The sequence below is a fragment of the Marmota flaviventris genome, chromosome 19 (assembly GCF_047511675.1).
Source record: "Marmota flaviventris isolate mMarFla1 chromosome 19, mMarFla1.hap1, whole genome shotgun sequence".
NCBI lineage: Eukaryota > Metazoa > Chordata > Mammalia > Rodentia > Sciuridae > Marmota > Marmota flaviventris.
Window position 1 is genome coordinate 36235869 of NC_092516.1, and position 26703 is coordinate 36262571.

At 37.6% G+C, this 26703-nt stretch overlaps 1 protein-coding gene across 4 annotated transcripts in view; it reads right to left on the reverse strand.

Moving 5' to 3' along the window:
• The window catches only part of Rnf216 (ring finger protein 216), a 136934-nt gene that overhangs the window by 87453 nt on the left and 22778 nt on the right, over positions 1-26703 (reverse strand). Inside the window, exons 2-8 of one of the 4 annotated variants that reach the window (XM_071605783.1) lie at positions 24845-25001; positions 20202-20335; positions 14299-15138; positions 13295-13371; positions 10589-10691; positions 9550-9714; positions 1277-1391 (exon numbers count right to left, since the gene is read on the reverse strand). In XM_071605783.1, coding sequence (XP_071461884.1) covers positions 1277-1391; positions 9550-9714; positions 10589-10691; positions 13295-13371; positions 14299-15138; positions 20202-20270 — 1369 coding nt within the window. In that variant the 5' untranslated portion in view covers positions 20271-20335; positions 24845-25001. Of the gene's footprint in view, positions 1-1276; positions 1392-9549; positions 9715-10588; positions 10692-13294; positions 13372-14298; positions 15139-20201; positions 20336-20462; positions 20533-24844; positions 25002-26703 lie in introns of those variants that run through there. The other 3 variants (XM_071605784.1, XM_027956219.2, XM_027956218.2) reach the window with 3 other exon arrangements.

The window sequence follows — 26703 nt, forward strand, 5'->3', positions numbered from 1 at the left end:
TAACATATATCAGACATTTAACTAGTCTGTTCAGGTTTTCTTTGAAATTTGTAAAGGACAGAGCTGACCTGACCAACAAAGGGTAGACCATCTTACAAAGTAGACTTTCTTTTCTCCACCACTGAAAATCAGAAACAAATAATGGGGAGGAGGTATGTAAGAGAGATACCTAATTAAAACTGTATATTAAGTAAGCCAAGTGAAAAACAACCTACATATTGGTCCCACTTTCTCAATCTCTCAGAGACTAGTGAGAATGTCATGTTAGAGGGCACTGCTACACAGACTTTCAGAGGGACCTCAGGAATCATACTGTGGGGAATAAAAATCTAGACCCTGAGGAATTAGTCCAGAAATTCAAATACTTTCAAAATGATTTAACTTGTGGTATCTCCATTTAGTCATACTTGAAAATAAATTTTGTAAGTAAGTGTACATGTAACAGAAAAACAAATAGGTGAAAAAGAAAAGGGGAAAATAGTCCTTTTTTTTTTTTTTTTAAATTAGGGACTGAACCCAGAGATGCTTTGCCTCTGACTTACATCTGCAGCTCTTTTTATTTTTTTATTTGGAGATAGGGTCAAAGGCCTAAGTTGCTGAGGCTGGCTTCGAACTTGTGATCCTCCTGTGTCAGCCTCCCTAGTCACTGGGATTACAAGTGTGTACTACCATACCTGATGAAAATATTCCCATTTGTGACATAATCTATGGAAAAAGCTGTCGTAAACTCTTTTGTCGAACACAAACAACTCAGATGAAATGTTTTAAAATTAATCAGGCAACCTTTTGGGAGGGATCAGAACTAAAATAATGTCTCAGAAAGGGCTTTCAGCAGTTATTTCATCAATAAGAGTAACAGAATTTGAGAAGCATGTGGCTATTAGACCCACACTGAGGTGAGTAAGTGGACCACCTCTGCAGTGAGCAATCATTAGTCGAGGTGGCCACTATTGAAGAATACTAAACCTTCGAGACAGTTCTTTTTTTTTTTTCAAGCTTAGCAGTGTCCCCACTTGCCCACATGTGAATTCTTTAACCCTGCTCAAAATTTTTGTGTCATAATGTAACCTAAGCAGGAATAAGGAAGACAACACTGTAGCAACTTTCTATAAATTATGAAGTGATGTCTAAATAGTCCTTATGAGTCACTCCTTAGCCCAGCACGACACTCTGTAAGCAGCAGATAACACCACCTCCTTTAGTGACCACACCGAAAGGGAAGGCTTGGCACTGCAGCTTCACATGCTATCAGCTATAACATTCAGCTTGCCATTACCTTGTTCAAATTTGAAATCTATGTAAGAATATTGATTCATTTCTTTTCTTTTTTTCCTTTTCCCACTGGTTTCTGGTGAAAGCTCCTGCCACTTTTTAATGGCATCAGAAAAGGCCTAAAAATTGAGAAAGGGTAAGGTTACCACTGTAAATGGAAAACAAGAACAATCAAAACACAGGCCATACCTAAATCTCACTTCACTCAGTGAGCTACCTCCCCTGCTCTGCTCAACAGTGGTAAGTAGGGGTGAAATAAATAAGTAGCATGTCATTATATTCATTTTCTTTTTGCATAAAATGCTAGAGGCAGAATAAAAATGCTTACTGAAAGATTAAGGGACAGCATTAAGAAAATATAAGTTGTTTCTGCATGAGTACAGGTTGAATCATGTGACACCCAGATGCGAGCTGTACTTTGTTGGCTCTCTCAAGTGCTGTTTCTGTTTAGCACTCTCTTCTCATGCTCTTTTTTCTTTGCATCTAGAACTTTCCTTTTGTACTGCATGCTGGAGTTCAAAATTCCTAAAACCATTCTTATCTCTTTTCTTCCATACCTTCAAATTTCTCCTCTTTTTGATTTCTTAAATCTTCCTAATCAACTCTTAATGAGTTCAAGTCTTTGCCATTTAAAAAAAAAGAAATTCCTTCCCCTTTTGATCTCATTTATCTTTCAGCTGGTGGCCCTTCTCTCTTCTGCCCCTTTATAGCCAAACTTCTCTGAAGAGCAGTCTAGACACTGTTTCACCATTTTCCCTCCTGTTGTGAGCATGCCCTTTCTAAACCCCTGAAACATGGCACCTAACCTGACTTTTCACCTGCTATCTGTGCTTATTAACAAGAAGCTAATGTCAAGCATGATGGCACATACCCGAAATCCCAGCTACTCCAAAGTCTGATACAGGGGTATCCAAGTTCGTGGTATCAAGTTGAATCTAGGCAACTTAGTGAAACTTGTCCCCCAAACTAAAAGGGGTTGAATGTAGCTCAGCAGTAGAGTACCCCAGGGTTCCATCCCCATACTTCAAACAAATCCATAAGGGGCTAAGTCTACCACCTACATTTGAGTCCTCTCCCTTTATCTGCTAACAGTATTTAATCATGTTAACTGTTCCACTCTCTTACTTCCTCCTTCCTCTCTGTCTGCTCCTTTTCTGGACTCCTCTCTTCATGTTATAGTCTTAGTTCTCTCTCTTTGCCTCTGGTTCTGGGGATTAGACGCAGGGCTCTTTACAACTGAGCTGCATCTCTAGTCCTTTCGAATTTTTTAAAATTTATTTTGAGATAGGGTCTTACTAAGTTGCTGAGACTGTTCTGAAACTTGTGATCTTCCTGCCCAGCCTCCTAAGCAGCTGAAATTACAGGTGTGCACCACCATGCCTGGCTACCTAGGTTAGTCTCTCTAGGTACCTCATCTAGTCTGATGAACTTGTTTTCCACATGTTGATAACCCTCAACTTTCTGCATCCAGCCCAAATTTCCAACCTTTTTGGTCAATTAAATCACCCAAAGAATTTTTTTGTTTTTTTTTTTCCTTGGCTGTCTCATGGGGTATACTCAGTATGCCAGCCATTCAATGTTTCCCAGGCTGAATTCACGATTCTTTCCCTGAAAACAAGTTCTTTGTTTTTTGGTACTGGGGATGGAACCCAGGGGTACTTTACCATTGAGCCACATCCCAGCTCTTTTTATTTTAGGTCTGTGCCTAAGTTGCTGAGGCCAGCCTTGAACTTGTGATCCTCCTGTCTTACAGGTATGTGCCACTGCACCTGGTGTGAACCATATTTTTTTTACCATGTCCTTCCCTTGAGTAAATGACACTACTGTATACCATGCCCTCCCCCAATTTCACCTAACTGCTACTTAGTCCTGTGACTATTTTTTTAAAAAATATTTTTAGTTTGATAGACAATACATTTATTTTATTTATCTATTTATGTGGTGCTGAGGTTCGAACCCAGTGCCTCACACCTGCCAGACAAGCACTCTACCACTCAGCTACTCCAGCCCTGGTCTGTGACTACTATGTCATATTCAGGGAGATCCTCTATGGGTCCTCTGTCACCCCCTTTTCTTTCAAAGTATTTGTCATGGTTGTAATTAGTTATTTGTTTGCTTCTCAGATTCACTTCATTTCCTCCACCACAGTGTACACCTCTGAAAGACAAGGAATGTTATGATAGCTCATGGTGCATCCTTAACAACTCGTACAGATTGCATGGAGCACCTATCAGGGGATAAATGCAGAGTTATAAGGGATATATATGAGTTACAGATAGGTGGCTATAGGCAGGTGGCTAATGAATATATTCTGAATCTGTTCATCTTGGAGAAACAGCTACATATGTATCCATGTGGTAAAGTAATAAAAGAAAACAAGCACCTTAGCTATAGAAGAAGGATGGATCACCTTTTACTTTAATCTACTCCCATACCTGCCCTTATGGCCTTTCTACTATCTTAGTTCTCACAGAAGTCCTCTGAGGCAGGCAATAACTCCTTTATAGGAGAGGAAATCAAGGCTTAGAGCAAAAGGACTTGCCCATGTCAAATCCTAGCCAAGCCAGGTACAGTGGCACACACCTATAATCCCAGCTGCTCAGAGGCTGAGGCAGGGAGATTGTGAATTTACAGCCAACGTCAGCAAAACAAGGTGTTAAGAACTCAGTGAGACCCCATCTCTAAATAAAATACAAAATAGGGCTGGAGATGTGGCTCAGTGGTTGAGTGCCCAAGATCAATCCCTACTACCAAAACAAAGCAAAACACACAAAAAACCAAAATGCAGCCAAAGATAGAATGACACTCAAGCAGTATTGGAACTACAGTACCTCTCCTTAACGCCAGCACCTTGTCCTCATACATTCAATGACAGCTCATCAAAGTTCCAAGTTAGCCAATAGCAATATCCATGGTATTAATTACCTTTCTGCCTCTCCAAATGAAGCTTTCTGTGGCTAAGGAACCTTGCTTTCTAGTCCTTTTTTCTGGAACATCCAGGCCTTTAGATTCTCACTGATCTTAAAGTCACATTTTTGCAGTCAACTGCAAGACTACTAATGTTTACCAAGTCTTATCTAAAGGATGCCCCATGCTTTAACTAGAGTGTTTGCAGAAGTCCAGGAAAGAAAGTTGGACAAGAATCACAATTCGCATTTCACAAATGAAGTAACTAAAGTGTATGTGCCATTTTCAGCATGCTATGAGACTGGAATATGAACTCAGAGCTCCTGAATGGTGGTATGCTTGTTTTGTAACCAAGCCACAGGTTGAGGATCCACACAGGAAACCTAAAGGGATCATTATCCTATTTAAATACTGTTTCTAAATTTCAGGGGAAAAGCCACATAATAACAACACCAACTAGTACTTCCATCTATAATAATGTGGTATATAAATTAAAGGAGTCTCCAAATCCTTACCTTAATGGTTATCTTAGTAATCATCACTTCTATTACTATTGATTCAAAGTCTAATTAAATAGATCAGACAGAATCAGATTATAAGATGAGAATTCTTTTTGAGAAATGCTTATCTATGCAACCCCAAGGCACACGGGCCACTTTTTCTGGGCTCTAGGCATTTGTACATATCATTGCTCAGTTGAAAACATTTTTCCAAAGACTCTGTTCATATGACATCTTCTTTCCTAGTGCTCTCAACCTAATATCCCTAACCAGAATGGAAACTACTCTATGTGCTACTTTTTTGTGTATGGTAGTGGGATCCCACTCAGGGCCTTGTGCATGCCAGGCATGTGCTTTCTCCCACTGCGCTACACTCCTAGCTCCTACATCATAGTCTACTGATGCCAGTATTTTCAGGGTTTGCCTGGTATCTACCATCAAGTAAGAATCCTAGAAATAAGAGGTGTTCAAGAACAGTAATACTTTGGCTGTCTTCTAGACTGCATCCTCCCAGTTTGTTCACATTCATAAATCAAGCAGCCACTCAAATACTAATGCCAAGAGTTAAGGATATAGTCTAATAAGATTTTTAGGACATCAGTTACAATGGCTGAAGCTTCTGTAACAAATGACCAGGAAACACTACAATGGGTATGGGATGCCATTAAGGCTGCAGGGTAAACAGAGACTCTATCTTTGTAAAGAAGCTGGGTCCGGAGCTGGGGATGTGCAGAGACCAAGATGACCATTAAAGCCACATGAAAAACAGAAGTCCAAGGGGTAGAGATGCTGAAAACAACTACCTTAGAGTACAAAAGTTAAGAGTGGGTTAAAAAAGATGGCCTAGGGTGAGGGATGTAGTTCAGTGGTAGAGTGTTTGCCTACCGTGTGCAAGCCCGGGTTCAATTGCCAGCATGGAAAACAAACAACAATATAAAACCCCAAGATGGCTCAATAGTATTAAGCCCTAGAAGGGAAGGGGCTATGTACTGTTCTTACGATATTTCTGGTGCATGGACCGAGGTAGGCAATCAACAAACTGAACAAAAGAGGTATTCACATCTGTGGCAAAATTATCTAGAAAAAATTAGAGGGGAAGTATTTTCAACACAGTGGGGCTCTCGGTTAAGTGTTGAGTATGCAAATCAAGACAGACAGTTGTGGGATCTAGAATGCAGGAGAAAGGAGAAAAGTGACGGGATTTCCTGAGAATGAAGGTGAAGTTAAGTCTCAGGATGATGGTTGTGCACAAAGTACAGAGAATAGACAGAAAAGCCTGGAGCAGGGAGGAAGACTGGGATAATGAACAGAGGGCTAAACTGACAGCTGAGACAATATGCAGAACTGTGTTTGAGCTGTTGTGTCTGGAGACTTAGCTAACCAAAACAATACAACAGAAAACCAAAGCAAATGAAAATATGGGGGACAGTTAATCTTAACACCAGGGTAAATAGGAAATCCAACAAAGGAAACATTATGATACTTGCCCAGCAGTGAACATTCCCATAATCATAATAAAGAAAAATATGAAACTTTGAAAATAGATTTGACAAAAAACATGTCTATCAAAAAGATGAGTGGGTGGGTATATAAGTAAGAGCTAGGATCCTTATCTATCACAAGAGAAAGCTATAAATAATTTTCAAAGCTCATCAGTTCAAGCACAAATATGTTAAAAAACATGGGGGTAAATTTCAGAACAAAGATAAAAAATAGATAAAGTAGAGAAGCTGCCTCTGGAGAGCAGAGGAAAAGGTTGAAGAAGAGGCCTTCAGCCTGCCATTTAAAAAATTATAAACAAGGGGCTGGAAATACAGCTCAGTTGACAGAGTGCTTGCCTAGAAGCACAAAGCCAAAGCCCTAGGGCTCAATCCCCTGCACTACCCTCCACCCCCCAAATTATAAATAAGCATTTTAGCAATATTTGACACTTCAACAAGGGAAATGAATTGATAAATATTCATTTTATGATGTATTTGCTGCTATGAATTTTAAGGTTTTACCAGTTCCCTCGCTAGAAGTTATTCATTAAAAACACTTGGCACTGAGATAGCATTTTTGTCCCTAGAGAGCTTTACAAAAGAAAAAAAATGTAAAGGCATAGAAACGTTATAGCTACTCTGGGGTTCCCAAGGTTCCTATCTACAGAAGACTTCCATAAAAAGAGGTGAGCTGATATAAAATTGCACACACACAGGGAGCAGCATCTCCTGCATGCTGAGCTTCCCCACCCTAGACTAGAAGCAGAACAGGTCAGGCACTCTTTGGGTGACAGTTCTCTATGGTTTGAATCCAGTGCTACAAACCCAAGGAGGGTATAAGTCATCCGAAAGCTCTTGTAACATCATCTCAAGGACTGGCTCTGAAAATAATGCTGCAGTGGCTCCAGTTGTGCAGTGGTTAGCGCGCGGTACTGAAATGAAAATAATGCTGCAGTTTAGGCCCCCACCCTCCCCACCAGTTGTTTCATCTAATTCTTCTAATAGCCAAGTAAGAGATCCACTTCACACTATAAGAAAACTGAAGCTCAGCAAGTTTTAGACACTTGCTCAAATCACAGACTAACAAGGAGCAGAATGGGAATTAAAATACGAGGTAAATAAAGCAAAACAAACAAAAATCTACAAAATAAAAGTTGTTTGATCAAGGTTCTAGATAATTTAGCTATTTATATGAAATGCAGGGGACAATGGAACTAGTTAGTAACAACATGGGGTGTAGTCAGCAAAATTAGAATTGTTAAAACCTCTAGGATAAACAACCCATTTTTTCTAATAAAAAAGCTACAAGAGCCAGGTGTGGTGGCTCAGGAGGCTGAGGCAGGAGGATCACGAGTTCAATGCCAGCCTCAGCAAAAGCGGAAGTGCTAATAAGCAACTCAGGGAGACCCTGTCTCTAAATAAAATACAAAATAGGGCATAGGGCTGGGGATATGGCTCAGTGGTCAAGTGTCCCTGAGTTCAATCCCCAGTACCAAAAAAAAAAAAAGAAAAGAGAAAAAGTTACAAGAAAAAATAGAGTGGGAAGGTGTGAGAATAGATTATAAGAAAATTAAGCAACACATTAATGCTAATGAATGGCTATAAATAGATTTTTTAAACATTTTTTTTTTGGTAGTTGTAGATGGATAGCATGCTTTCACTTGTTTTTTTTTTTTACGTGGTGCTGAGGATTGAACCCAGTGCCTTACATGTGCTAGGCAAGTGCTCTACCACTGAGCTACAGCCCTGGCCCTATAAACAGATTTTACTTGAAACCTGATGTGATCAACAAGCTGTGAATTGGCTTCTATCATATTCAGAGAAATGTGAACCCTGACTGGATACTGATGATTTCATTTTGAAGGTGTGATAATGGTATTTTGATTTTGTTTTTAAAAAGAATCTTTACCTTTTTGAACACTGAAATACTTGTGGAAAAAAAAAGATGTTTGCAATTTGAAATTTGCTTCAAAATTATCTTGAGGAGGAAAATAGCTAGGGGTAGAGATGAAACAAAACTGAGAGTGAATTGAGGATTACCAAAGAGAAGTGATAGGTAAATGGGGGCTCGTCATTAAACTTTTATTTATTTATTTAATTTTTTTAGTTGTAGATGGGCACAATAAGTTTATTTATTTATTTATATGTGGTGCTGAGGATCAAAAACAGTGCTTCATACACTCCAGATGAGTGCACTACCACTGAGTCACAGCCCCAGCCCACAATCTTTACTTATGTAAAAGTACACATGTAAGTCTATGATGTTTATAATAAAGAATTAAAAACAAGCCCAGGGAAATGTGACCTGGTCTCTACATTGAACATAAATTCCTGAGTGATCACATTTGGGAGTGGCAAAGAGAAGCAGTACTATTAGTATAATATAAGAATGTCTTTGGGTCTACCTTCTATTCTCCTTCCCACAGAGCAGTCACTGTCTTCAGTGCAGAACTCTCATGCATCATTCTAATATAGCAAGATGTCCTAAACTGTCATCCCTCCTATCCCACCTCCATCCCCCAGCACCAGGTTTTAATCTAGCAGTACTCAACCTTTTTTGTTTATTTTTTAAATTTTGAGGCAGGGTCTCACCAAGTTGTCCAGGCTTGCCTGGAACTTGTGATCCTCCTGTCTCGCCCTAGCTGGGCTTACAGGTGTGCACTATGGAGCCCAGCACCCTGTGGATATCTTAACCATTAAAATAACTCCATGTTTGGCTCCTGGGAAGCCCACGTTTTCAGGGAATTACAAGCACTCCGGCAGAACAGGATTTAATTATACCAAGGGGAACAAAAGGAGTAAACTAGGGATGTTATTGGTGCTCATCCTGTCCCAAATGATCAATGCAATGGAATGGGCACTGTGCAATATGCTTCTCATTGAAATGAGTGTCTGTGCTACCTACCAGACACCAGAACCTAAGTCCTGGAGCACAGGTCTTCACATGGTATTTCCTTTGGAATTCTCAGGGAAAGTACTGGGAATTTTTAGGAGCTGCCTACTGTCTCCTGAGGCAAACCGCTGTCACTGGACACCACTGTGTTCCTGACACCACTGAGCCACCTGGAGAATGATTGTGTGACCTGTCCCAAGTCAAAGCAAATGAGGCAGTAGCGGGGTCAGCATGCCCTTCATATTTCATCCTGCAGTCCATAATAAAGTATATCAACCTCTAGTCTTCATGGTCAAACTGAAACCTACCTGCTTTTACTCTAATAATTCTTTCTGTTTAATAAATACCTTTGCCTATTTATCTGTACCCTGACACACTCCTTAGCTCTCTGCATCATAAACCATCTCAATTTCTGCCAAGCTGAGTTCTTCATTTCTTTATCACAAGAAATGTAGCCAAAAAGTTATGACACCAACAGGAAGATCAAGTAGAGTACCTTTCGAGTGATTGCATAGTGTCCTTTGAGCTCATGCAGGGCCCACTTAATGTCCTGACTGCTGAGCATTTTGAAATCGGCCATCAGGAGGTCTGCAGCTTGGATGAAGCAGCGCTGGTCAAGAGGAGTCAATTTGGAATAGTCAAAAAAGTCTATTTTAGGCAACTGAAACGAGAGAGAAGCACAAAATTAGAGGCCAGATAGTGCATTTCCTAATGAAAGAGAAATCATTTTAAGAATTACCTGTTACAGAAAAGAATAATCTCATTTTTCTCATAATTACTCTATGAGGGGGTTTATCAGCTCCATAACAGAGATGAAGAAATGGTGGATCAGAGATCTTAAACTAGTCCAGATACTAGTTAGAGTAAGATACAGCTAGAGATTTGAACCCAATCTTTCAGCCATCTTCCTCCCATAAAATGTTTAGAGGGAAGGAAAAAAAAAAAAAAAATCAAAAAATTTTTTTCCTACTTCAGAACATGGAAAAAAGTCAAATGAAACTGTGGGGAACAGACGACCAATCACTAGAGCTTAATGCATTGGTTTGAACTATAGCTTCCTCCATGATTCAAAATACTGAAAGCTGGCTTAGATAACAAAGACAATGATTAATAAAATGTTAACTTTTTTGTAGCAACACTGTTGGGAATACAGGTTATTAATATAAAATATTTTAGCTTTTCAGTGTGTCTGAAAATGTTCATAATAAAATGCTTAAAATAATACTACTATAACAATACAAACAATCCTGGCCAATTCTTATTCCACGTTAAGGAATTTCCTCTGTAGGATTAAAGATAGGAAGGATTTGCTTAACTCTTTGTGGAAAAGGAAAGATTAAAGGAATAATTAGAGGAATTCAAAATGGCTCAGGGTGAGGGATTCCAAAGTACTGGTACAATGTGAGATCCTATCTTAGGGAAAATAGTTCAGTCTTTAAAAATATGTCCACACAAAAATCTTCCTTTCCATAAGAATAAAGAAAAAGGCACAGCATTTTCAAGTAGAAATGGCAAAACTCACATAGGACACTTGCCTTTGTATCATCCTGGCTGGCGAGCAGACTGCTGCTGGGGTTGATAATGATTCTATCTTCTCTCTTTGGATAATCTGGATTTTCCAGAAGAAAATTACAAAGTCTGCAAAAACACATGATGTTACTTTCGTACTGCTTCTAGCCCCACACTATGCCCACTGATTGAAATGTAGTATTTGAAAATAAAGGACAACTGGCCCATCAAATAATCAAGATGTTTGCAGCCAGAAAAACTAAACAAATAATAAACAAAAATAATCACAATGAATTTCTTTTTTGCTTGCTAGTTTACAAAACAATGAACATCCTGATAAATGCAAACTTCTCTGAAATTTACCCATTAGTTGGGTGTCAATGCAAGGAAGTCACTGAAATTACTAATGGTTAAACAGTGTCAAATTGGGGCATTTAGAAGAAAAGTAGATATTGCTTTTTTTTTAATTTTTATGTGGTGCTAAGGATCGAACCCAGTGCCTCACACGTGCTAGGCAAGCTTTCTGCCACTGAGCTATAGCTTCGGGCCTAAAGTAGCTATTCTTCATCAAGAAAAGTATGAAAAAGTTAACTATGCAAGCTCTTCATCCATTAGCAGGACGATCAGACTGTACTAGGTATGAACCCACAGCCAGGGTGGGGTTTAGAAGCAAGAAAGCATCTTTGCTTGTAGGGCAACTGTGGCTTCCCCTCTTCTCTATCCTTCTTTTTCCTCAATCCTGATGATGTGTAGGGTAACCCATCTTCATCTGGGTGCTCAACCCCTAATTCCTTCCCAATAGCCCTGTTCTCACTTCTCTCGTCCAATGTCAATTGTGGGTCCTCTAAGATAGATAGGTCTAGCAGGAAAATGAGAGAGAATAAGCACTTACCTCTAGCTCCTTTTCGTACCCAAGTGAAAGGACTACACAGAATGATAGCAATTCTGAGATCTTAGTTTATAAATCTCAATCCTCATTCTAAAAATTTAGGGTTTCTTTTTTTTTAAATTTTTAATATTTATTTTTCAGTTTTTGACGGATACAACATCTTTGTTTGTATGTGGTACTGAGGATCGAACCCAGGCCACACGCATGCCAGGTGAGCGCGCTACCGCTTGAGCCACATCCCCAGCCCCAAATTTAGGGTTTCTAAGAGACTGACAGATTTCAGGTTTGAGGCAGAAGAAGTTCAAGGCAAGTCTAGGGCACTATGATATTATCTGAGGAACTAAGGAAGTTCTCAGAGTCTAATGAGTTCACACCAAAAAGATATAGCTGCATCTTAAGAAACTCCCTCGGTTAAAAATGAAACAATTTCAGTATTAAGAAAATGACTGTAATTGTTTCTAAACCATGACCTAAAACTCCTTAAATTCATAGTTATTTAGAAAAAAAATAGAAAGAAGTAAAACGAAAAAAATCACCTTTACAGCAGAATACAAGATAATAATATAAGTGGTAAATATATGGGTATTCACCAATTTTTTATGGTAAAAAATGATGTGTGTGTGGGGGAATCAGTGATATTAAAAAAAAAAAACACACAAGCAGGGCCTACTATTAATTAAGAAGATAAATAGATTAAGAAATCTTAATCCAATCCTGGTTTAAAACTTGGCAACTTGCTGCCTCTGGACAGACACAAAGGTAGAATTATGCAAGGCCACTACTGGCATCGACCTGTCGTTGTACAAATAAAAAAGGAGCTGAGGTGAACAGACCCACTTGTACCCTTGGCTGAGAACCACAGAAGACTTACTTGGCTTTTGAGGACAGGGGTTTAAGTATACTACTTCTTCTTTTGTTTAAAAAAAAAAAAAAAAACTACATTAATTCTTTGAAAATTTGATTAACCTTCAATATTCAACGTTTCTTTATAAATTTATAACCTAGTGTGGTGGTGTATAGCTGTAACCCCGCTAACTCGGGAGGCTGAGGTAGGAGAATCACAATTTTAAGGTTAGCCTCAGCAACTCAGCATAACCCAGGCAACTTAGTGACACTCTGTCTCCAAAAAAAAAGAAGGCTAGGGAAATAGCTAAGGGTTAAAGAGCCTTTGGGTTCAATCCCCCACACCAAAGTAAACCAATAAAAAATAAATATGCAACTCTTTCCCTTTGGTACACTAGAAGGAAGACAAAGAACAAAAGAATAAATAGACTTATTTTTCATTTTATTTTCTTCAGGACACTTTTCCCATGCATTTATAGGCAGATTGGTTGCAAAACATTTTCTGTTACTATTGTAGGGAAGAAAACAACTTTAAACATCATGATCAAAGCACCAGCAGTGAATGCTCAGGAACAATCAGGTATCATAATTACATAATCATGGATTCTCCAAGAACCAGAGAACAGTCTGTATATGACTAATGTTAGAATTACCATCATTAAAAGATACAGTGCTAAATGAAATGAGCCTGTTGGAAAAGGACAAATACTATATGATTCCACTTACATGACAGGTCTAAAGTAGTTAAATTCCTTAAGACAGAAAGAATGGTAGATACTAAGGACTGGGAAAGAAGAGGACATGGAGTCACTGTTTAATAGGTGCAAGGTTTTAATTTGGAAAGATAAAAAAAGAGTTCTGCAGATAGCTGGTAGTGACTGCTGCATGATGATTATCTACTTAATGTACTGAACTGTACACTTAAAAATGGTTAAAATGATAATTTAATGTTATGTACTATTTACCACCACCAAAAAAAGCAGCAGGGTGGTATACTTACACATTCAAATCATAATAATTCTTCAAGTGAATTATTTCTTCAATATACCCATTTGCTACATCTGGAAATCTTGCTTCCTGTGAAGGAAATAAGAATACTATATTTCATTCACTAGAAATAAATGGCAATTAAAACCCAATGGTAATAAGTGTAAAAATGAATGACTAAGGACTTTTTAAAAAAGGGGCTGTAAAGCAGTTCTGTACGTGGCTTAAAATTAAGCACTGGGTTCCCAGGTTCATCAGAATACACAGAATTTGGCCCATGGTCTCATTTTGCACACCCATTCATTATATAAAACATACTGAGTACCACTACCCAGGCAAAAGGAGCCCAAAGACAAATGAGATAAAAATCCCATGCCTGCCCTCAAGAGGCTCACACATAGTAAGCCAGATGGAAAAACCCTGGGTGAAGAAGGAGGGATGGGGACTTCATCGAAGGCAAAAAGCAGCTGACTCTAGACATAAAAGGCCTACATTACTCTTCATAGTGGTTCTGTCCAACAGAACTACCACAATGATGAAAACATACTTTGTTTGCTGTGAGCCCCACATGACTACTAACACTAAAATGTGACCCAGCCACTGGAACCTAATTTATAATTTTATTTAATTGTAAGACATGTAAACATAAACATCTGGGAGTTTACATATAACTGAGGGTACATGCTGTCATACTGGACAGCATGGGTCTAGGAAATTCAATAAATTTGCTGTAAAGGTTTGAATCTAGAGTGAACTTGAGGCCTTTGAAAAACAGGGATTTGCAGTATTGCAACACCATGGTATGTAGCTACCACCCTAGAAGGCTTCCTGAAGATTAAGTATAGATTAAGGAATTCTGATTCCATTTTCATTTCTTCAGTTTATTTTTTCTATACATTGAGATATATGTACTTCTTATGAAAATAAAAGTCATTTTTCTTTTTTTGAATGAAAGAAAACTCAGCAATATTTAATGCCTACATTTTTATAATAATAATAATAACAACAACAACTTACTGTTTCTTTCACTAACAGTGCAACAAGGTCTTGATCTACCTCAGCAGTATCTTGCCCCCAGAGGTTTTCCAATTTGGCCTCCTGAGATCCTGGCAGGGGAAAGGCTGGCCCTGGCTCTTCATCATCAGTCGCTAACTGTTGGTCTTCAAGCTCTCCTAGAGGATGGGCAGGCTGAGGAGAAGCAGAGCCTGGAATCCCATCCTGCTGGCCTTCTGGTCTTGGAAAAGCTGGCCCTGGGAGTTCATGTTGAAATAACAAGGGGCCCAGTTCTGCTTCAGGCTGCCGCTCCTGGGGAACAACCTGATTTGTTCTCTCACGGGGCTGTTGGTTTAGAGACTGGAAGTAAGGATGGTCTATCCAACAGTCTTCTTCAATGGCCTGATCATCTACTAAAGCAGATGATTCTCCAAGATTTGATAAAAGCTCTGTCTCTGAGTCTTCAGATGACTGGTTCTGAGCTTCCAAAGGATCATTTTCTGGGAAAAGAAGGCCGCTTTTTCCCAAGATAATAATTTTTGGTTCAGATTTAGGGTTGATGTCATTTGCTCCTTGGTTATGACTTGGTCCAGGTTTGGGCTCTCTTTTTGTTTGGTGAGTTTGCTTAGTGAATTCAGAGACACCAGGAGGCCCAAGATCCAGAAATTCACCGTAGTCATCCTCAGAATCATCCTGTGTCCCAGAATCAAACAATGAGTAGTTACACATTGAAAAGTAGCTGCGCTTATCTGATTCAAAGGCTGCTCTAGACTTTTTAGGTCTTTCTTCTCCCAATCTTTTCAGATCTTGCCATTGGGCAGCTGGTTTGATGAGATTGGGTCGTGATGTCTGAGGTTTATTTGTCTAAGAAAAAATGAAATTTTAATAATAATAATTCAATTTATTTTCTATGTCTATGCCTCAATATGTGCTTATACTGAGCTTCTGTAAAAGAACAGGAAAGAAAGGGAAACCAAAAATGTCTTCCCCCCAGTATTATTCTTAACACTGTAGTATAACACTTTACAGTTTGTAAAAATGAAAGTAGCCATTTATAGATGTGAAGCATCAGTTTAATGAAAGAATGCCAATACAGCAGAGACACCAAAGTTGTTCAATTAACATGAAAAGAATGTAAATTTCTGGGCTGGGGTTGTGGCTCAGTGGTAGCGTGCTCGCCTAGCATGCATGAGGCACTGGGTTCGAACCTCAGCACCACATAAAAATAAAGATAATAAAGTCCATCAACAACTAAAAAAAAAAAAAAAAAAAAGAATATAAATTTCATTAGTAATCAGGAGAACAAAAATTAAAACAAGAAAAAATTTCTCAATTAGACTTTTAGATAGTATAAAGCACTAATGTGGATATACAAAAACTCTCATATTATCAATGACTACTAGTACTTAGGAGAGCAATTTTGGCACTATTTATTAAAGTAAATAGGATCCTCCCACCAACTTCAAAGATTCTTTAAACAGAACTACAAGAAAAAATCCAAGTACTTAACTATATAATCAAGAGGTACTGAGAGCACAGTGACTCAAAAAGCTTGAATAAAGATCTAAGAGGAGATTTCTGACTCCCGTAATTGCAGATGCATTACCAGGTTTAACCCTTCTACTGAGTAAAAGTAGAAAACCTTGTCAGAATATTGAAACAAATCAAAGCAAAACAAAAACAGCTGCCTGAAGACTTCAGAGAGATAGGGGAATCATGATCCAGGAAGAGGAAATCCAACAAAATGGGCCCCTACATTTGGGGTACTTGTTCCCAAAACATGCATCTGTCAATCCCAGACTTGGATGAATTATCAATAGATGAACAGAAACTTTGATACACTTACTGAGGAGCTAAGGGCATAAAAATCAGAATACAGGAACCCCCCCGCCCCCCTAAAAAAGGTCTTGGTAAATCTCAAGCTATATGGTAAGCTCTTGAGGATTATACCACTGAAGTAAGGGTATACTAGAAATATATTAAACCTCCCAGAAAATGAATCCTAGTGTGGATAGTTTTAAAAGTCCCTCAGTGGGGGTTGGGGTTGTGGCTCAGTGGTAAAGTACTTGCCTAATATGTTTGAGGCACTGGGTTTGATCCTCAGCACTACATGAAAAAAATAAACAAAGTTAAAAAGCAAAAATACACAAACAAAAATCTCCCTCAATGTGAGATTTCCTATACCCTTAATCTTCTTCAAGAAATAAGTGTAGGTCCTCTGTGGAGAAAGGAAATGTAATCTAGAATTTCAAAATATTCATATACAATGACTTACTATCAAAAATAAGTAGGCATGGGCTGGGTACGGTGGCACACACCTGTAATCCCAATGACTGGGGAGGGTGAGGCAGGAGGATCAAGGGTTCAAAGCTACCCTTAGCTGAAGTGAGGTACTAAGCAACTCAGTGAGACCCTGTCTCTAAATAAAATACAAAATAGGGTTAATGATGTGGCTCAGTGGTCGAGTGCCACTGTGTTCAATTCCTGATTCAAAAAATAGGGCTAGGGTTATGGCTCAGTGGTAGCATACTTGCCTAGCATGCGTGATACACTGGGTTCGATTCTCAGCACCACATACAAATAAATAAAATAAAGGTCCATCAACAACTAAAAAATATTAAAATAAATAAAATACAAAAGGTCTTCACAGATATTTCTCTGAAAATACAAAGATACAAAAATGGCCAGTAAATCTAAAACTAAGTCAAAGGATGCTGCTTAACATCACTGGCCACAAATCTGGTAGGGGTTAAATATAGTTACCATATGATCCAGCAATTCTTGGTATATGCCAACAGAAATGAAAAATATGTCCACATACAAACTTGTAATGTGCATGTTCATAGCAACATGATTCATACTCATAATAGCCAAAACTGTCAATCAGACAATGAGAAGATAAACAAAAGGAAGTAAAGCAAAGAAATGGAATATTGTTCATCAACAAATAAAATACTAATTCATGCTACATCACAGCTAACCCTTGAAAACATACTTAGTTAGTTAAAGAAGATGGCCACAAAGGACCACATAATAATAAAATAGGCAATGAACACAGAAGGTACATTAATGGTTGATTATGATTATGATAGGACAGAACAAGGGATTGGGAGGTATAGGATTTTTTCATGGGGTAATGAAAATGTTCTAAGAGTGCCTATGGTGATGGATGCAAAACTATGTGCTTATACTAAAAGCTATTGAATCACATGATTAAAATAGAGAAATTGCATAGTATATGAAATGTACCTCAATAAAGGCTGCTTTTTAAAAAGGAATTAAGTATGATATATACTGTAACATGGATAGTTTAAAAATATGCTGCATAAAGAGCCACTCATAAAAGACTATGTATTGTATGATTCCATTTATATGCAATTTCCATGATAGGCAAATTATAGAGATAGAAAGCAAACGGCATAGGTTTGCACAGATTGGGGAGTTGTGGGCACAATTTGGGAGAAAACAGTTACTGCTAACAGTAAGAGAATGTCTTTTTAGTGTGATATATATGTTCTAAAATTGATCATGTGAGGGTTACACAACTCTGAACATTCATATGCTAAAACCACTGAATTACACAATTTAAATGAATGGTCTTGTATATAAGTTATATCTCAATGAAGTTGTTACAAAGAGAGATCACATGGGCTGGCCCTAACAGACAGTGATGCCTGCCCATGTTCATCTGCCCCAGTCCCTGCCTACTCCAGCTCCAGCAACCATCTGACACACAGCCAAACAAGAGCCCCCAGCCAGAATTATCCAGTTGACCTCTTTTCATATTCCTGTTCCACAAAAGTTATGTGAGCTAATAAAATGACTGTAATTGATATAAATCATTGTTTTGAGGTGATAAGTTACATGGTAATAAGTAACCAGAACAATAAAATTTAAAAAAAAAGAATGAATTACCCACGAAAACTAGTAAAAGGACCATAAAATGAACACTAAAAAGAATATTAAATAAGCTTAAGCAGAAGAAAAATTACTAAAAACAAAAGTAGAAATTAAGAAAACAAACAGCAGCACTGTAAGGTAAATCTCAAAGCTGTTTCTTTGGTAAAGAAGGAAGAAAAAAGGAAGGAAAAATAATGGTGAGAAAACAAAAGGAGGAAAAACAAATATATTAAATAGAAAGGGAAAGCGTTTAATTCTATTAAATACATTTTAAACCACAAACAAGTTTTAAACAACATTCTTTTCACAAGTAGGATCATGTTTATTAAAAAAAGTTAAGGCATTATAATGGCACACCTGTAATCCTAGCTACTCAGAACACTAAAGCAGGAAAGCAGCCAAGCTCAAAGCCAGCCTGGTAATTTTGCGAGACTGTCTTAAAAAAATATTTTAAAAAAATGTAGCTCAGTGGTAGAGCTTTTTCTCTCATATGTGAGGCCTTGGGTTTGATCACCACCATGCACTACCCCCTCCCCCCCAGAAAAAGTTGTAAAAGAGTACACAGGTACATATACTCAAACCTATGGCTCAATCTCACTTATAAGATGAGAAAACCCCAAATAAAACATTAGCAAATGGAATTCATCTAGTATATTACCATCATGTTTCTTTTTTTTTTTTTTTATTTGTAGATGGACACATACCTCTAGCCTATTCCATTTATTTTTATGTGTTCCACTGAGTTGCTTAGTGCCTTTTTTTTTTTTTAAAGAGAGAGTGAGAGAGGAGAGAGAGAGAGAGAAAATTTTAATATTTATCTTTTAGTTTTCGGCAGACACAACATCTTTGTTTGTATGTGGTGCTGAGGATCGAACCCGGGCCGCACGCATGCCAGGCGAGCGTGCTACCACTTGAGCCACATCCCCAGCCCACCATCATGTTTCAATACCATAACTAAGTGAAGTTTCTCCAGTGACAGAATAATTTACTATATCAACAGATCAAAAAAGAAAATCACACGATACCCTTCAAATATACTGAAATTCAATTTGACAGAATTTTACATTCATTTATAGGAAATACTTGAAATAAAGTGGAAGTAAATGACTATTTCCTTGACATAATTTTTTTTTTTTAAAAATAGTATCTAAAGCAAAAAGGCACTGTCATACTCAAGGAGGAAATATTAAAAATATTAAAAGGCATTCATATCCATGGCTAATCCTATCACCACTACTACTTAAAAAATTTGAGAAAGTATTACAATACATTAGAAAAGAAAGAAGTATAAAAATGGAAAAACCAGAAACTCTTTTAAGTATCATTATTTGCAAATAGATGAGATGCAGATTCACATTAAGTCAACTGACTATGGACAATAAAGGTATGAAATTAATATAAAAAGCAAAGAATTTAAAAATTTTTAAAAGTTCAAAAAGGCATAATGGAAGATGTCATTCATAAAAGCAACAAAAAGGAGAAAATGACCAGGAATAAATAATAAAGAGTGTATGAGATCTGTATTAAGAAAAACTCAAAATGCTCTGCTGGAAGAATATAAAAGATGGCTATACTATATGGAAGACAAAACTTTTTCATTTAGACAGACTGATTATCTATTTGTCTATTTGCCTATTTATCTATATTTTAGAACTAGAAAACCTGATTGTAAAAACATAAGCACAAGAATATCCAGAATGACTCTGAAACTATGGTAATAAGGGGAGAAAAGCTCTGTGTGACAGAAAAACCTTACATAATGTATAATCACAAAACAGTGCAGACTAGTGCATGAACATTCAGAGGGAGCAAGGGTAGAGAAGTTAACTACAGAAACAGACCCAAACATATAGCTTTCAAAAGTAAGGGGACATAAGTAGAGTTTGGAAAGGGGGCTGTTCTCGGAAATCTAAGAAAGTACAAAGAGGTGCTCTCAATTATTCTACAAGACCCAGAGAATGGCATAAGAATTCAGACCACTAATTTGCAATAATGCCTCATATCATGGTAAGTTTTAAAAAACTCACCTCTGTCAGGATGACATCATCATCCAGGTCTTCTTCCTCATGTTGCTGAGGAGCTGGGGTGACCAGCATTGGAATCCCTTCCTCATCAGAGGAGTCAGATATAGTGATGGGCCCATCTCTGAGATTGATCCAATCTACAGGAAAACACAGAACACTGTTGCTGGGAGGCTGGCACAATCATATTCAGTCCTTTAATTCTACTTTTGCCTGAAGAGGGTTAAGCTTCAAGCCAAGTTCATGGCTACTAGTATGTTAACTTACCTCCTCAAAGCAGCACATGCACCCAAGCAGTAAGAGCCAAATTCCCTGTTGATTTTTTTTCAATAATGTATTTTGGGATTGCTAGAGAAAAACTGACAATTATTATACTCAAGATTATCAACAGTTATTTAATTATCTTAAATTAGGCTGGGGAAATCTGTGGCTAAAACTCTTAACTGCCAATCTCTTTAGAGTGAAATCATGGCTTCCTATCCATCTCTATTCCTCTCAGGAATAAAGACTTTTATTTGAAACTGCTAAGTTTAAAAAAGTTGTCACTCAAAACAAGTAAAATTTTCACTTAATACTTAAAATATTAAAATTTGTTTATTATAGCCATAAACAGACACATTATATAATGTAGTAATTATAAGATTATTCAAGTCAACATTTCAATGTTTTAGTTAAGCGCCCATTTAGCACTTCTAACAATAAGCAATTTAACTTTGCTAGTTTCCTTTTAAACAGAACTATAGTTAAACTAACCATCTAGATGTATTAATTCTGCTCAAGACTGCTACTTCCTTTTACCTGTCTGAAGGCTGATCATGTTTTATGTGAATTACTGCATAAAAATAGCTGTATTTTTTCCTGTCTGGTTCCATGGGAATGGTAAAGGTTAAAATGGGCAATGAAGAGAAAATGTGTTCAGTATCCAAAAAGAAAGACTGAAGCAGCAATAGCAGCAGCAACATGAAAAGAGGCATCAGCGGCAGGGTGGGGGTGGGGGGTTGTGGCTCAGTGGTAAAGCACTTGCCTACCATGCATGAGGCACTAGGTTCGATCCTTAGCACCACATAAAAATAAAAAATAAAGACACTGTGTCCATCTAAAACTAAAAAATATATAAAATATTAAAAAAGAAGAAAAGAGGCATCATTGTTACAATTTTTTAAATTCCTCCACTGAGGAATTTATCAAGGTTCATGTCTCGTATACATTTTGGTAATCTATGATTTGAAAAGCAATCAAAAATCCTATAAGAGAATTGCAGTGGCCAGGCGTGGTGGCACATGACTGTAATCCCAGTGGCTCAGGAGGCTAAGGCAGGAGGATCAAGTTCAAAGCCAGCCTCAGCAACTTAACAAGGCCCTAAGCAACTAGAGCTGGGGATGTGGCTCAGTAGTAGTTGAGTGCCCTTGAGTTCAATCCCTGCTACCAGAAAAAAAAAAAAAGTTGCAATGATGACAGAGATGGCAGTTTAAAACAATAGTGTATCTATAGAATCTTGGGTTAGGCTACCTGGTTTAAATATCAACTCCTGCACAAGCTAGCTTTTTGGCTGCTACCCAATTTGTTTAAACATCCATTTCCCCAATGTTAAGAAAAAAAGGTGAGTAATGGTGCCTATTTTTCAAGTAACTGAAGATCAGTTGAGGAAACCAATATAAAATGCTTACTTATTATAGTACCTGATACAGAGTAAAGTTGACTAATTTCAAGTCGAATGGTGTTTCCACTATACCATGCTATCTTTCACAGTGAGCGACTAACAAAACAACCAACTTAACTGAGGGCCTGGAAGGTACATGAGAAAGAACTTCCAGTTAAATCTGGCAGAATGAATCCAAAGTGTTATCACTATCACCTCCTGAAATCCCATCTAAATGACAATAAAAGAACTTTTAAAAAGTATAAACCCTTGAATGAAAAAAAAGAGGAAAGAAGATTTATAGCAGGCAAGAGATTTCAACAAAATTCTAGGAAACAGCAGACTTACAGGTGGCAAGTGCTTTGACAGAGTGGGGAAAGTTTGAACCCAAAGTGTAAAGTAGGGAGAGCAAACCAGAAATGGCCTAATTCCTGCAGAAACCCAGAAAAGCTCAGAAATTGGTGGCATAGGATACTACTGAGAGCATAAACAGAGGGATTCAAAATCTTCACTCTTTCTAAGCAAAGATAACTTCCAGACTTCTATCCACACAGCCAGGTGACAAGCCATAGCTCTCCCAGGCAAAACACCAAGATAAGTCTAGTTGTAGCTCTTTGCATCTATCCCTCCTGGAGTCCATTTAGCTTCTTGGATGTATAGAGATTTTCCATAACTATAGGATGTTTTCTTCAAACATCCTCCTTCTTTCCTCTCCTCCTGGGACTTTTGTTATTAGTAAGCCTGATGGTATCCCGAAGTTCTATGTGATGAACCACTACTAAAAATCTTTTTAAAAAAATATATAAAAATATATATTTTCTCAGTTGTAGATAAACACAATACCCTTATTTTATTTATTTGTATGTGAGGAGCGAACCCAATGCCTCACACATGCTAGGCAAGTGTTCCATCACGTAGCTACAACCCCAGCCTCTGTAAATTATTATTATTATTTTGGTGGTGCTGGGGATTGAACCCAGGGCAGTGTGAATGCAAGGCAAGCACTCTACCAACTGAGCTATATTCCCAGCCCCCTGTAAATTCTTTAAACAAGGTTTTCTTTAATTCTTTGAACATATTTGTAACTTTTATTTTTTTTACTAAATCTAATAGCTAAGTTCCCACAGACACAGTTACTATTTACTGTTCACCTATGCATGGGCCCAGACTTTCCCATTACTTTGAATGCCTCACAATTTTTGGATGAACACTATTTAAGACAATAGTAACAACTGTGGATTTTGATATTTCCATCCCAAGAGAAGTAAAACTGTCCCTTGATATTTCTGATGGACTGGTTCCAGGACTCCCAGGGGATAACAAAATCCGTATATGCTCATCCTTTATGTAAAATGGCTTATTATTTGCATATAAACTAATACATCCTCTCTTTGAATTATATTACTTATATTATATTACTTATATTACCTGAAACAATATATATTATATTACTTATATTACCTGAAACAATGTAAGTGCTAGGTAAATACTTATTATAATATACTGTTTGGAATGAACAACAACAACAAAAAAGGTCTGTACATGTTTAATACAGACAAAAAATACATATGTATATATATTTTAAATCTGCAGTTGGTTAAATCCAAAGTTGTAGAACTGACAGACACAAAGGCCCACAGTAGTTGTGGCTGTTTTTTGTTTTTTTAAAGAGAAAGAGAGAGAGAGAGAGAGAGAGATTTTTTTTTTAATATTTATTTTTTAGTTTTCGGCAGACACAACATCTTTCTTTGTATGTGGTGCTGAGGATTGAACCGGGGCCGCACGCATGCCAGGAGAGCGTGCTACCTCCCCAGCCCGTTGAGGCTGGTTTTATTTTCATTTGTGACTTATGTGAACTCATTCTGCAGACTGTTTTCCTATAGTATACGAGGATGATCTCTGTTCAGGGCTTTTTCTTTCTAATTTTTGTTTTTATTTTTAAGCCTTGCTTCCTAGGGATTACCCTTGGGTCAGCATAAGATTGGTGAGCGATCAAGATTTCTACTCTGTAAATGGATCTGTGTGGCTTGGAGAATACAAAATTGAAGTGCATTTACATGTTCTGGCTTCAGAAAGCCTCATGCTCTGCCAACAGTTTGCTAGGGCCCTCTTAGGTCTTTGCATTGTATGTGTGACCTTGCATATAGGTATGACCTTCTGAACATCCAAGATATAGAGCAGCTTATTAAGGTGCTTCCTGGTTGTCTTCATTCCCTGGATCTCCCTATTAAATTACTGGCTGATTTGCTGGTCTACTGCTTGCCCTAACCAGTATCCAGACTTCAGACTAACTGCAATGTTGGCCTTTTCTGGCTATCTCTGGGATTTTTAATGCCCCTGGGCATTAAAAATTTCCTTCTGGCCCCACAGCCCAGATAGAACCCTGAAACAATGGATCTGAGGGGTTGGTAAGGCAAATGGAGCAGACCAAAACACAACACATTTTCACAGTTTTTAACCATACTGACTAGATTTCCACAAGTAAACATCCAATTATTGTATGCCTTTGGTAAATTTCCATTCTTTAAATGGTTGTTTTTGAGAATTTTGTGTAATTAAGGATTTTGGGGGGAAAGGGGAGGTTTGCCAAGTTATTCACTCATCCATGCTAGAAGATTTATTCCACAGAGGTTCACTCTAAAGAGGTACTAAATAAGAGAAGATCCAGTCTTTGGTATACCAGGCACAAGGCTCAAGAGATGGAAGGGGTACTACTGAAAAGAACATCATGAATGATAAGATCCTAGCTGCCTTCTGCTTCTTGGTTCCCTGAATGCTTGCACACAGTCTTAGATTCCAAATACAGCAAACTGTAGATTGCTCTTAGAAAGAAATGGACCAAGAAAAAGGCCTGGAGGACCCAATGAAGAAGTTGGTTTCAAATCTACCATCCTACAGTAAAGTTCAATGGCTGGCAAGATTTACCCTAACACATCATACATCTGTAAATACCTAAAATTCCAATTATCTTAAAAACACAGGAGTTAAGGCCATGTAGGGTAGTACATACCTATAATCCCAGCAAGGTGAAAGGCTAAGGCAGGAGGATCTTGAGTTCAAAGCCAGTCTAGCAATTTAATGAGACCCTGCTCAAAATGAAAGCTAAAAAAAAGACTGGGGTACAGAGTAGTCTAGTATGTCTGAGACCCTGGATTCAATTTTCAGCACTGTAAAAACAAAATACCACACCATATAAGCACACAAAAACACACTTAAGACAGGTGAAGTGGTACATGCCTGTAATCCTACTTCCTCAGGAGACTGGGGCAAGAACACCTTAAGTTTTTTTCTTCTTCTTTTCTTTTGGAGTGGTACTGGGAATTGAACCCATGAGCGCTTTACCACTGAACTACATTCTGAGTCCTTTTTTTCTTTTTAAAATATTTTTTTTAGTTGTAGATGAACACAATATCTTTATTTATTTACTTTCATATGGTGCAGAGGATCAAACTCAGTGCCTCATGCGTGTGAGGCAAGTGCTCCACCACTGAGCCACAACCCCAGACCCATCCTGTGTCCTTTTAATTTTTATTCTGGGACAGAATAATTAATTAATAATTAATTAATTAATAATTAATTTTTATTCTGAGTTGCTGAGGGTCTTGCTAAATGGCCTTAAACTTGAGATTCTCCTGCCTCAGCCTCCTAGGTCACTGGATTACAGGAGTGAACTATTGTGTCTTGCAAGAATTAAAAAGTTTGAGTCTAGCCTGACAACTTAGCAAGATCCTGTTACAATATAAAATAAAAAGGTCTGGGGGTGAGCATGGAATGGTGGTGCACACTTGTAATCCAAGTGCCTCCAGAGGCCAAGGCAGGAGGATTACAAGTTCAAAGCCAGGCTAGCAACTTAGTGAGACCCTGCTTCAAAAAAAATAAATAAAAAGGGATGGGGATATAGCTTAGTGGCAAAGCGCTTCTGGATTTAATTCCAGCACCACAAGATAAATAAGTAAATAAATAAGTGCACAAATAACAATCTTAAAAAATTAAGCCACAATAGAGCAAAGCCTACAAATCCAAGTGTTCAGTTCTGTGAATTAAAAGGCCCATATGTGTATAACCGTCACAAAGTCAGGAAATATTTCTAGGACAATAGTAGCCTCCCTGTTCTCTCTCAAGCATTACACTCTCTGTCATTCCTAAAGGGAGGAGGTTCTAGCTCTACAAATTATTTTTTCTTTGATTATATTCTTCTGAGTCCAGCTTTCTTGCAAATAACACCTTTCAGATGCATCCATGTTGCATTTCTCTTTGTTGTATGGATTCTACTATATGCATATCACAAATTACTCTTCTCTGAACGGACATTTGTTTTGGTGCTAATTTATGCTATTTTGGATAATGCTATTATGAATGTCCTTGTACATATCTCGGCTGTGTTTGTTTCTGTTGGGTATATTCTAGGAATGGAATCACAGAATCAGAGAGTAAGTATATATTCAATTTTAGTAGATAAAATGTTATCCCTGAGTAGCAACAGAGACAACATGGCCTGCAAGGCTAAAGTATTAATTATTTGACCGTTTAGGTTTGCTGAACCTAGTTTATAATATTAATTCTCCAGCTTTATTTCTTACCTAATACATGTGTTTTAGGTAAGTTTTCTTCAAAACATGGTACTACATGCATCTCATAAACTTCCACAGAATCTGTTTTCATTAGCATGCAACTAAAATTATTTTCTAATTTTTTTGGTGATATCTATTATAACGAGCAGTTCTATGTGTATTCCTATTTTCTATACATACATATAGGGATTTTCTAGTAATATTTTTATAACTGATTTTTGGCTTAATTCCAATGTGGTTAGAGTATATAATGTATATGATTTAAATCCCCTGAAAACAATTTTTTTTTTTTTTTAAG